Source organism: Otolemur garnettii, unplaced genomic scaffold (genome assembly GCF_000181295.1).
Source record: "Otolemur garnettii isolate 467f Iridium unplaced genomic scaffold, OtoGar3 scaffold00037, whole genome shotgun sequence".
NCBI classification, from domain to species: domain Eukaryota; kingdom Metazoa; phylum Chordata; class Mammalia; order Primates; family Galagidae; genus Otolemur; species Otolemur garnettii.
The window spans coordinates 11,359,200-11,372,849 of NW_003852432.1; the positions used below are offsets into that span (position 1 = coordinate 11,359,200).

General features: G+C 42.0%; 1 protein-coding gene across 2 annotated transcripts in view; it reads right to left on the reverse strand.

The window, feature by feature from the left end:
* The window catches only part of MET (MET proto-oncogene, receptor tyrosine kinase), a 115,307-nt gene extending 102,114 nt beyond the window's left edge, over positions 1–13,193 (reverse strand). The window contains exon 1 of one of the 2 annotated variants that reach the window (XM_012805169.2): positions 1,250–1,328. In XM_012805169.2, coding sequence (XP_012660623.2) covers positions 1,250–1,289 — 40 coding nt within the window. In that variant the 5' untranslated portion in view covers positions 1,290–1,328. Of the gene's footprint in view, positions 1–1,249; positions 1,329–13,014 lie in introns of those variants that run through there. The other variant, XM_023513203.1, reaches the window with a different exon arrangement.
* Between the last annotated feature and the right edge of the window lie 457 nt (positions 13,194–13,650).

Genomic DNA, 13,650 nt, shown 5'->3' on the forward strand with positions numbered 1-13,650 from the left:
GGGGGGTGACAAGAGTGAAAAGAGCAGGACTTGGGAATCAGGACTGCCTGGAAGGAAGGTCAAAAGACAGTTTGCAGCTTTGAAAATCAGAAAGACAGCTTTTGAGGAAAGAGTTGAAATAGGGGAGGATTCAGCCATCTGAGATGGGAGAAGAAATTTCTGGGTAGAGTCCAGAAGGACAAAACTGAGAGCAGGCCTGGGGTATCTGGGCAGAGCCAAGGGGCCAGTAAGCCTGGACTTTGGTGATCAGGAGATGAGATCAGAGAGGGCAAAGAATCAGAGCATTCAGGGCCTTGCGGGCCACTGTGCGATTTGGACTTTTATTGGCGTGAAATGGGGAGTCACTGCAGAGTATTAAGGTAGGAGGGATATGTTTGAATGGAATCATCGGACCAAGTGTGGGAGAAAACCGCTGGTAGCAGGGGATGGCACAGGGCCCAAGTGGAGCAGGAAGGCCAGCTAGGAAGCTACTATGGCACTCCAGGTGAGTGATACAGGCAGCCTTGGCCAGGGAAGAAAGGCTGGGTTGGGTGAGAGGGGAGTAATTCTGGTTATATTTTGAAGACTGAGATAATAGGATTTGTTGATGAATTTGGATAAGAGATGTGTGAGAAAAAAAAAAAAAAGCATCATTAAGAATACTCCAAGCATTTTGGCTTTTTGTAATGGGGAGAATGAGTTTGACAGTTACCGAGGCTGCATGAGACCACCAAGGAAACCATTCATTCCAAAGAATGACTTTGACAGTTACTGTCATGAAGATGCTGGTAGGTGAAGCAGGTTGGACGTGAGAAGACCAGAGGTCTAGCTCTGTTCATGTTTAGGATGTTTTGCTGGGCATGTGGTTAGATGTTTGAGTCCTGGAGTTAAGGAGATGGGTCTGGGCTAGAGACTGCAATTAAGAAGTTGTCAGCAAACAGAGTATCTGAAAAGCCACGAGGCTGGATGAGACCACCAAGGCCAGGAGTGTAGAGAAGGAGGAGAGGAGGACTCAGCCCTGCGGCCTCCTAAGCTCACAGGCTGGGGGAAGAGGATGCACAAGACAAAGGCTCTAAGGAACAGGTGGACATGCTACTGCTCCTCCGTCATCTCCCGTGGAAACCGCCCTCCCACTCCACAGCCGGTCCCAGTGCCTAGCATTTCCTGCATTTCCAGGACACCATCCTTGATTCCCTCCTGCAGCTGTTTTAAACATGTCCACCTGTCCTTTGCCTCCATCTCTGTAGTCCAGGGTAGTGGCACTTCTCACCTGGGTGACAACAGCTTCCTTGCCGGGCTTGCCTCTCCATTCTTGCCCTTATAATCTGGTCCCCAACAAAGCAGAGATAACTTTCTAAGCTGACGATCTGATTCTGTCACTTCTGTGCTGAAAAGAACACAGCAGAACTTGAAAGCCATGTGTAATTTGGCTTCTGCCTCACTCTCCAGCCTTGTTTCTTGCCATCACTACACTAGAAATCCAGGCTCTCGCCACTCTGCCCTCACCCTGTTAGTAAAGCAAGCCATGTGCTCTCCTACCCTGAGTCTCGGCCCATGTGGATTCCCTTCATGGAACACTCTTGCTCTCACCTTTACCTGGATAACGCACAGTCTCTTTTCAGGCCTCACCTTGAGTAACAGTTCTTCTGGGAAGCCTTCTCTGAGGCCTTTCTCACCCTCTAGAAAGAGATCAGGAATGTTCCCGAGTGCTCACACATTCAACCTGCCTTCCCCCTTCCACAATGAGCTGTAATATTTACCTCTCTGTGGCTCCCACTAGACTGTAAGCTCCACTTTTAGCTCTTAGACAGTGCCATCATTACATGGGACTTGGTAATCATTCGTTGAATGAATGGAAAACAGAACCATTTAATATACATGAAAGAACGAACCCAAACAAAGATTCTCCCAGTATAGACAGAAAGGAAAAACTAGATTAGAAAGATGTTAAAGAGAGAAGATTCCTGGGGTAATGATTCAATATAGATTTCAACCATAGGAGAGACGGAGAAGTCAAGGATGGCTAAAAAATGTCTACCTTGGGGATCATAAAGGAAGACAGGGAAAACAGAGAAAATTTTAGGGGCAAAAATAATTAGTTTCATTAATAACTCTGCAGTTGCTGTTGGTCATTCCGGTGGAGGCAGCTCTAAGGTAGCTACCAACCTGGGGACGGTGGAGTAGAGACAGAGAAAGTCAGAGATGGCAATTTGCGAACCACGGGACCATCAGGGTATCTGCAGTCACTGAGGCAAGTGAGCTCACCCATGGATAAGCTCAGTAAGCAGAAAGGCGGAATTCACGTGGAACCCTAAAAGAGATTAGAATCTAATTTCACATTCTAAAAGGTAAAAAGATAAAAGTTATAAGCGAAGAAATATGGAGAGGTAAGAGATGAAGTTTGAGTGGTGTTTCAAAAGCTCAAGGAGAACTTTCAACAAGGGAGGAGTAAGATGTAGAGAGGATCAAATGGGATAAAAGCGGGTGTCTATCAGATTAGGCAAGGAGAAGGTCGCCGGTGATTAGAATGAGGACACTTTCTTAGGAACACGGGACAAAATACTTGAGTTGACTGTGTTAAGGAATGAACGGGAATGAAGTAGAGAAAATGACTACTTAAGAAAATTGTGTCTCGAGATCCTATCAGGATGCCTAGCGTATTTGTTTTCCTTCTTTCTAGAAGAAGCAGTAAGTTGAGTGAAGGCTGAATGAAAAATGGTGAGGGTGGTAATAAAGACAGGAGGCCAGGACAGACGGAGCAAGGTGCTCGACGGTGTGGGAACAATGGGATCAATCAAGATCGTAGGTTGAAAAGACTGTTTCATCCTGTGAGACAGAAAGCGATAACAGGTGACGTGGAAACCATCTGGACTTCCGTTTACTCTCTAAAATTTAAGAGAAAATCTTACACTGAGAATAAGGGATGTCAAAGAGACGGAAGAGCTTAAGACAAATGGTGCGAGTTTCAAATCGTTACAGTGGGCATGGGGGAAAAGGAGACCAGAGACAAGCAAACAAATCTGCTGGTGGGAGAAGCGGGTGTTCTAGACGGGTCAAATGGGAAGTAATCAAAAAAGAATAAAAATTCACCCAAGTAATTCTTATCCTGATGCACAGTGCCCATTCTCATTGGGTTTCTACACTGTCAGGCCAACGTGGGAATTAAATGGTTACATAATTATGACCTCTGTTTTAAATTCCTTCGAATGTTTATATAATTCATCACGTCTATGGGCCTTTATTAAGAGAAAATGCCAGCACTTGATTATTTTTATTTCAAAACCAGTTTTATTGAATTCTGCAAGGAATAACTTCAGGGAAAAGAAAACACACTGAAACAGATACTCTGCCCTCTTTTCAATAAAACCGAGAGTCTAAAGACGTTAAAGAAATGAATCAGATATAATGATCATCTAACTCTGAAAATTAAAACCCATTTAGGAATTGCGAGGGAACCTTGATCCTGAATACCAGTCTAGCTATTCCTTTAGAATCTTTAATAACATTTGGAAAGTAATTAATCAGCTTATGACATAGATTCGAAGCTTGTCACCTTTCATTGTCCTTAATAAAACTGTCGGGGGTGTTATCTGCACTTTTCTGGTGATTTAAAGAACGGGACTTTTTGTAAGCTCTTTGAAGACTGGGCCCTGACATATTTCAATAAACAACCTAAGTATGTGCTAGTGAGACTAAAATAAAATTTAGAAATATTTTAATTTTGACAGGACAGAAAGGGAATTTGTGAAAAGTTTAAATTGCATATTCATTTCTGTTAGGAGGAACCTTTTTCTTTTTCTATCAACAATCTCTGCTTTGGCTGCTTTTATACAATTTAATAGAACTTAAAACTCTGCACTATTTGGTACTCATTAAGAATGATGATAAGGTAATTATTTGAAGCTCAAAGGTTCACCTACGTCCTAAAGGAGTCTATTTGTTTGCTGTTTTTGTCTTAACCAGATAATAGTGAGACTGGAGGCTCATTTTGGACAGTGTGTCCCACATGATTCTATTTGTTTGCTATCTTTGTCTTAATCAGGTGTGGTGAGACTTGGACAGGGTAGCCATCAACTGGTGTCAGAGGAATATGGGTCACCTAAGACTCAGAGGAGCAAAAAGACACAGAGCAAAGGCAAGGCTTGATATGACCTTCCTTCAGCTCTCTTTATATATACCTTTTTATTTATTATTATTATTGTTTGGGGTTCATTGAGGGCACAAAGAATTTGGTTATACTGATTGCATTTATTAAGTAAAGTCCCTCTTATAATTGGGTCCTGTCTCCTTCAGCTCTTTAGATCACTGTCTGATTTCATGTTTAGAATATAAAAATGTAATTTCTAGGCATACTCTAGCATGAACTTTGTATAGTCAAGGCCCAAAGATAAGTTCTCAAGACAATATCCCTCAGGAAAACTAATACACATCCATAGCAGATGATATCTCAATGGAAAATGACCATAAATACAGTTTTTAGGCCATAACTTTTGGTCTCAATAGTAATTTATAGATTATAATGAGGTGATAGGCTAAAAAAATTTAGTCATGAAAATGGTGTAAAATCTTTACAAATTTGTCTGGTTTTTCTTTTAATATTATGATTTCCTCTGAGAAGAGGAATTTCATTTAGAGTGTTTGAGAGTGCTTAGGACATGCCACTGATACTCAGAATTAAAGCCTTTTTTATTTCTGCTACATATTCCTATTATTGGTACTGGTAGCTATGGGGAGAATAGAGTAGGAAGCCTAATTTAAGACTGGATAGATAACATTGTGTCTTCTCCCAGCATCAAACCACAGGTGACAGAAGTTGGAGGAGGTCTAGACTTTGCTTCCCATGCACATGCCCTACCAATTTCCCTGTGTGGACCTGCCTCTTTTCTGCCGAGAGACCAGGCAGCCTGGTTCCTAACAGGACACTCTGTGACTTACAGTGCAGCCAAGCCCCTGACCCTGCAAGGCATCCATCCTCCTTTCCCTCCCCTTATCTCACTGATCTAATACCCCATCAAAACCTCTGGATATTGTGCTGCATTATCTATGTTCTTCATGTGTGCCATGAGAGTCGTTTCAAAAAAATTTTTTTTAAGTTCAGCTACGCTTGCTCAAGGCATTTGTTTATTTATCAAGTTGTGAGGTCTTTTAATTGGAGTTTAAAAATCATGTAAGCATGAATGTGTACAAACACATTGATATGGGCTCAGACCAATGATGGTTTGGTCTGCCACGGAAACAAAAAATAGGCATGTCTACGCTACATAAATAAGTCACTGCCGATACAGTGCTATCTCCAATTAAATGTCAAAATAAGCTTTAATGATGATGTGTGTAGTCAGTAAACCTTCAGATTCATCTAAGAGAACCTTTATCTCAAATACACAAAATAATATAATTTTTATTTTTCTCCCCCTATCCACATAAGATATAAGAAATTGCCAAATTCTGTCACTCCCAATGTTACATTAAAACTACAGACTTTTGATCAGGAAAGGTTTTCTGAGGATTAAATGTGATGAGCATTGAGAAATCTACAACATGGTATTAAGAAAGATCTCACTGTCTGTGTTTCAGTGCTACCTTTTCCCTTAGAGCAGTGATTTTTAACGGGTGTGCTGTGGTACACCAGAGTGCTGTGAGAGGATCTTAGGTGTGCTGTGAAAAATTTTAAAGATCATTAATTAAATTAGTTTCGAAAGAAGTTCAAAGCACAGTCAAGTATATTCCTTTTTTATACTCTTTTTTTGTGATCAACATAATTTAAGTGTGCCACGGAAGTTCATATATAGGGTCCAGTGTGCCGTGATACAAAAAAGTTTAAAATCACTGTTAGTGAGACAAGCAGTTGGTGTCTCCAAAGCAGCCAGCACTGTCATCATGTGCATTTGAACTGCCCTTCAAGCTACATATCTGTGCCTAGTCCATAGGGGAAGTCTAGTTACCAGAAAATACACACTCACAAACAGGAAATCTAACTACAGTAAGAAGGTGTTTTTTCCCCACACAATAGAGTTCAGAGATGTGTCATCCATTTAATTTGAAGCAAAACCCAACACCATGATTATTGTGGAGTACCCCTCTCCACCACCCCATATGATAGCATTGCGTTCCCAGTGCCTGTTGGAACTTGTTGGCTTTGCTTAGAGATACAAGCGGCCTGCCCTTTTCTGTGCATAGCTTTCCATCAGAAGGCATGTCAAGGTGGGGAGGACGGATGGCAGGAATAGTAAATGGGGGGACAAATCAATTTTCAGAAAGCATATGGTAACAACTGAATATTTAATCAAATTAGCCTAGAAATTCCTTCCTATTTTCAGCACTCTCTGCTCGGCAGTTGCTTCATGCTGCAAAATGAATTTCAATAAATGTCATATATTTAGTTAGATGGCTTATTTTTAAAATTTATCAAACCAGGTCACTGACTCAGAGTAGATCTCATTCCAAAACCCAACAGATGGATATTGATATTGACTAGAAAGATTGACATTAGCTGGAAGGTTCTGGACAGAAGAAAAAGCCATTCCTTTAACATTCCAGAAAATATGTACCGAGTGCCTACTATGTGTGAGGATACAATGATAAATATTTGAACCTTATATTTATATTACAATACGACAGAAAGGAGTTATGTCAAAATCATTTTCGTGGGGTCAGGGAAGATGACAATGAGTATTACTGGCAAACAAGGTCTTTAAGAGTCCTTCTATTTTTCACATTGCATAGGACAAGGCATTAATACTCATTCAAACATCCATTCGGTCATGGTTTTGGGATTTGAGACCTAACTCGGGTTTTTGAGGATACTGTTTACTGACCCTTAGCAAAAACTTACTTCCTATTTTTCTGGAACAAAAGGGCCTTATATGATTTCAAAGATTGCTTAGACTTCAAAGAGCTCAGAGGGACATACAGTTTATGGGTAATGATTTAAGATTTAGTGAATCAAAAACACATGGATTAAATGTCTCTTAAAAGACCCCTAGGTTTAAAATTTAAGAGCTAAAATGCTGGTCTAAACACACTCTGGTTCTAAGCAAAGCCAAAACTTAGTTTTAAAGCTACTTTGAGTTGTCTTATGGACCCCAAACTTGGCTGGTCTTCCTTTCACATGATTAGGACCAAAGGAAGCAAGCTACCTCTGATAAACAAATTTACTCAACCTCTTTTTTTCTCTGACTTCCAAAGACTACATTATTTTAAAAGTCTGCAGTTCTCAATGTTCTTAATATTTTTAATAAAGCATTAAAAATGATAAATTCTTCTCTGGTCTTATCAAGCAGCTGGAGTACTTTGGAATACTTTTTAATTCCCAAGTCATTCTTTTTTTTTTTTTTTCTAACATACTATTCAAACTGGACCTGACAGTCTGGGTGCTGCCTCAGATTTCCAACTATGAGGGAACACGAGATCATTTCAAAACAGGAAAAGGCCACTGATCTTAATATGAGCACTGTTTCATGATATATTATTATATTTGCATTTAAAATACTAGGAAGAAATACAGTACATAATCTTCCTTTCTAACACAATGGCCTTCCGGAAGGCTGCGAGCCTGGGCATTTCGCTGAGTTTTTAGGATTAAAGAAAACAAGTCAGCGCACAACCTGGTGAGTTTTTATTCCTTTGGAAAAATAGATTGCAACGCTGATCTGATTGCTTTTAAAGGGACCTGGAAACCAGCAAGGCAGTGTACATTTTGAATTTCAATGGCAGGGGAATAACAATATGTGAAGTTCAGGCATTTCCAAAACAGAAAAAAAGGGAGCCAATATTCCAAAGAGAGAGTTTATTCTGAATCAGAGAACTTGGAAATGAAAGTTATGCACAAAACTATGATAGATTCAGGTTTCAGAAAATGACTACTTCAGTCTGAGAATGAAATAACTAGATTATCCTTTAGTTTAGAAATATATACATAGTTTGACGCAAAGCATGTGGGCTGGTGAGTTTAAAAATGTAAGTATGTGCCAAGAGGTAATGAATTATAAAATATTGTTTTCTTTTTTAAATTGCTTGATTTCCTAGAGAATTCTTTCCAGAGACTTTTCTGAGAATTCTAGAAAAATCAAATCTTTTGTAGAAGCCGTCCTGAGGTGCTTTGGCCACGTGTGCTGCAGCAGCTGGCAACACAAGGAGCCCATAAGAAGGGCTGCAGACTTCTTGTCACTCTAGGCTGTATGATATTTTAAAGATATTGAGTCAACATTTTAAAATAGGGAGATTTCTAGCTTCTCTGGAAAATCTGGAAGGTATGACCTCATGAGCCCTGCACCGGACCTCTCGGTAGCTCTCATGAAGCCAGACAATCACTGCCCTCTCTCAGAGGGGCTTCTCCTAAGCAGTTTGGCAGGCCCTAGTGAAATGGTTGGTTTTACTCATGTAAGTTACCTATTTGCAAATCTCGATACATGATATAGATGAGGGGGGAGTAAGAAAAGAGGAAGACAATCCGAGATGGTGGTTTAACACTGGCAAGGGGAAAGGAAGGAAAAGCCGGAGAATAAGGAGTACACAGCAGACAGGCAGCACTCTGTCAATCAGCAAGCCTGCGCTGTCCCTAGACTTACACGACGGAAAGGATCGGCGACAGCAGCCATGGTTATTACTCTCAATAAATACCAGTGGGCCACCCGCACAATGGGGAAAATAAGAAGGGAAGTTTCCCAAATGGAGCAGTGTCTCTGATCAAGGATGGGGTAAGGAGATGGGGCTAGGCAAATGCAGTAAAATAGTATGGGTTGTCCTCTTTCATATCCAATAAACCAAATGGATGGGCCACTCCTGTACCTTCATCTTTGAGACTGTAGCTAACTATGGCAGGCACTGGCATCTCCCTAAAAACGCAGGAACTTTGTGGACAGCTGTGCAAGGGGTATACTGCACAATTTCAGAAAACACAAGATGAGACTACAGTCCTGAGCACAAGGCTCACTCCTGCATCCCCTTCAGGTTCTAGATCAAAGGTCACCTCTGAAGTGCGCCTTCCTAGACCTCACTACTGAATTTTTTAATCACCACCTCATCCCCTTTTATCCTTGACAGTCCCTATTCCCCTTCACCCCTTTATTTTTCCTTGAGCTATTAACATCAGCTGGCATAAACACATTTTAGTTATCTATTTCTTTATTGTTTGCCTATCTTAATAGAACAGAGCATCATTAGGTCAAGATTTTTGTCTGTTTTATTCTCTACTGAAATGCCAGAGTCTAGAACTACACTTCGTAGGTGCCCAACAATTTATCCCGAATGAATGACTAAATCCTCAATCACATTCTTGGGGTACCAGAACCTGGCTTTCACCAGAAGTGGTACTTCTCTAACTACATTTAATAATTGATATCTTTTACTATATTAGGAAAAATACATTTTCAAATTCTATTGTCCCTTGTATAATTTATACAGCCTGTAGACCTGTGCGTAATTTCCAGGGGCTCTGTGGCCACATAATTTATTACAGAAATTAAAGTCACCGAGAGTAACCTGCATAAACATACTTGCACAAATTTACACAGGCACAGAAAGAAATATGTATACCTGGGTATGTGATTACAAAGTTGACCGCTTTTTATTTCACTGTGCTCACACCTCCTGCCACAAATGCCACACGTGTGATTTTTCTCTCAATTAAGTTTTACAGCTTATTAAAACACTTTCTTCATTTCGTCCCATGAAAAGCAAAGTAATCAGATTTTACTGGATGTTTTTATTGAAACAAATCCCAAGGGGAATATACTAAACTATTTAACACAGCTGAAGAGATATCTGAGAACCGCCTTTCTGATAAAAGGATAGATTACAAAATTACTCACAGCTCTTAATCTGATAACAGGAGCAAAATACCCCACACATATAAATTAATCCTTTTCTTGGTACATCTTACTATGAAAAGAGAAAGAAAAAAAATAAGTAGAGAAAGAGAAGGGGAGAAAATCTTCAGGGATTAGAAATATTATTATATTCATCATCTATCACTAACTTCAGGATCCCAACCTATGCCTCACTGGAAAATGCTTCTAATAGTTCCTCTTCACTGATGGCTGGGAAGAGGCAGGATGGTGCTATTGAGATAGCACAGGGATGGTCTCATATTCGGTTTCCTTGCTTACAACATAGGAATGTTAAGACATTAATATTAGCATTGTTGATCCTGTGAGGTTGTTTTAGTAACAGAAAGATGATACATACAAAAGCATGTTAAAAATTTTAAGGTCCTTAATTTCCAGTCTTTTGATTTCTTAAAAATACATATTATTTAATAGCAAATGGGATGATTTCTAATGTTTCTCTCATGTGATGTACCCTTAATAATTATGGAATTGGGTTCGTTTTATATCTAGATTGTTAACTCTTCAAGGGTAGATTCCCTTTCTTCCCTTTTCCTTTTTAATGTTCTCTTCGTACTTAACACATATAATGCTCAATGTACAGTTTTTAACTATTTGGGGCAAGGCAAATGTGGGCCCGGTAGCAAGTTAGTGTCCCAATCAAAGTGATCCTGAAATATTAGTCAAGGTAGCTATCACTTATTACGGAGAAGTGACTAGGCGTGTATTTCTTCTTTATGGAGCAAAGCCTATGAAGAAATTCTGCCCTGAGGGCTTGTTCTCCAGAACTCTAGTTTCAATATACATTTGCCAGGAAAGGTGAACTCCCTGGCACTTGAGTTTCTGCATATATTTTCTTTCCTTAAGGGGGCACAATTAGGAAATTGGGAGTCCCATGAAGAAACACAGTGGATCAGGGGAAATCTCAGGGGCAGGGAAAAGAAAGCATAGATGACTCTGCTGAGAATCATCAATAACAAAGAAGAAACTTGGAAACTTGACTGAAGAAATAGGGCTCAGAAGGGCTTGGAAGTAGCTCTGACCAAGCCAAGGGAAAGAAATGAGGCGGCCAGGGCCAGACAGACAGGAGGTGCACTGAACATGCTCACCATGCCTGGGTTACCATATCTACGTGCAGACACTTAAGAGAAAGTGGGTGTCCTGAGAACCCGTCAGCCCTTTTGAGTTATTCTCTTTGTTTTGAGATGACCACATGTGATAAAAAGTTTATTTGAGAGTACTGCATAGGTTTGCAAAAGAAAAATTAGACGAATGCTTTTTGAACTATTTTTTTTTTTTACCAACAGCTTAGGAAATTGATTTTTAAAATTTATTTCTTAGTCTTGCCTTCATTGAACCAATTTTTTAAAACATTTTAAGATGAACATAAAGCATGTGCTTAGTAGTCTTAAAAGACATTTATAAAATATGGGTATTTCTCCTACTTAGAAAGTTTCATTTTTCTTTTATTGTAGACTTAAAAGTAGTAAAAATATTAGGTCTGAGCTTTCATACTGACTGGCTTTGGTACATAATATCATTCAGATAAACTTTATGCACTAATTCTGAAAGCTTGTAATATCCATCTAATGTAACCCCCTACTGTGATGTACCAAGAACAAAGCCATCTTTGAAAAAGCAGTCATCAGCTCATCACCCTCTATATACCATACATTCCATCAACATATAGTTAAGTTAAGAACTATAGGTTTATCCACCGTTAAGTTTGAAAACCAAACAGAATTTATACAATACTAGTATATTGTATAGGGATCAGGCTTAGTTTTGGTACTACAAAAATTTCTTAGGAACGATGTAAATTTCCCCTATGTTATTCAGCAGTTCAGAAAGAATAAACATTGAATCCACTACAGACTCGCAATGATTGGAACCGAAGTACTTCACTCTGTTCCATTATGTAAGTTTTGCGTGTTTAAGACAAAGCACAGTGAGCTGAGAGCTGGAAAGAAAAGCTCTATCTACCTGTAAATAAATAATCCAGGCACCCTGTACACTGTTTACATAAAAGCACAATTTATGTCCCAATAGCAGAGAGAAACATGATGTACATCATTTTCAGATCATCTTCATGCAGAGAAAATTCATTAGTCAGCTATAATAGTTTAGCTGTACGGGAATATAATGTTTTCCTGAATCTATTTGCATGGCAATGTGCATGTGTCTGGCTGATGAAAGCGACAGAGTAAACCTCCGCCCAACGCTACAGAATGTGAACAATCTTCTTAACATTCAGGAAAGGGTCCAGATAGTCTATATTCTCGCTAGTGGCAGTTTTTACAGTCCTCCTATAGTCACTGACCATCTTAACGTGGCAATTAGGGTATCCTGATTATTTTGCCTAAGAGAGTTGACAATATTTCATTCTGCCTAAGGGCTCCTTTGAACATAAAACTGGGATCAGGTAAAATACACTATTCATGCATGAGCCACTGGAACCCTCACCAACTGCCAAATTAGCAAATGGCTCTTTTAAAACATAAAAGGTATGAATGGGAAACCGCGCTTTGGAGTAAATTCTGCCTTGGCAATAGTCCGCGGAAGTACTTTCATCGGTGCTTTCTTTAATGACTGGGTCAGCACCAGTACTAGCGAGACTGCCCGGCCTCTGCTTCTAATCTATTTCACCTAATAAGACAGATGTCCTCCACAAGCCTCAGCAAAGAGATAAGGTACGATCGAAACTGATGGATCACAAGCTGTGTGTTTGCAGAAATGAGGAACACAGACCTTCACAGAGACACCTGCCCCTTGGAAAGACTCCTACATAATGCATATAAAACGGGGCTGGGAACAAGGAAGCCGCTCCGCTCCAACCTTGCCGGCTGCATCACCCTGGGACAGGGCGACTGGATCCCTTTTGTAAAGGCTGAGTCAGATCACAGCTTTGAAACTTGCTGGGCCCTCACAGTCATACATTACCCACCGCCCCAGCGCCCCTCTCCGTCCTGAGTCATACAGGTGGCCATCACAAGCACCACCACCCCCAACGACAAGCCCCAGCCGAGTTCTGCCGTCCTCTCCCCGCCACTCGCCCGCCCGCCCGCCCCTGCCTTCAGTTTGCCCTAAACTCTAGTCCTCCTCTGTGATCTTGCCCTTTGGAATAGCAGTTAGATCTCTTCGGGGAACAAAGAAAACAGAAGCGCTGGGCGAGGGGTGGGGTGCGGGATTTGAAGGGGGTCTTTAGTTTTACCTTGCGGTGCTCAAGAACCCGAGAAGTCAGCGGCGCAGGGACCACCCGCACGCTCCGCGCCTCCTCACAGCGAGTCAGCTGTCGCCCCGCATCTGGCTCGCGCCCTCCTCCAGGCTCCGCATCTACTCACAAAGCGCTCGGGGCGCTCTGCGGGCGGCGAGGGCCTCCGGGTCACCTGCGGCGGGGCCGAGTGGAGCGCCCGCCCCGCCCGCCGCCGCCCGCCGCGCTCCCTCCGCCCCTTCCCACCCGCGCGCTGCCCGGCGGGTGACTCAGCCGGGCATCGGTGCGCACGGCCCCAGGCGGCCCGGGCGCGTCCCGGCTGGAGGCACCGCCAGGCGACCCGACCGCTGCGTTCGCACGCGCGTCCCCGCACGCGTCTGTCGGTCTCGCGCGCTGTCTGGGCCGCCCCGTCCGCCGGCCCGGGGACCGCCGAGGTACCGATCGGCACCACCCGGAGGGGGAAATTGGCCCCCACCCTTCCTGCGCCGCGCCCGGCCCCGCGGGGGTCGCGTTTCCTCCCGCCCCTGCCCCGCCCACGACAAGGTGAAACTTTCTAGGTGGGGAAGTTTTCTCGCCTTGGCCGCGCGCTCTCTCCTACCCTGGCTCAGGCAGGCTGGAGTTAGCTGAGCAGGCGGG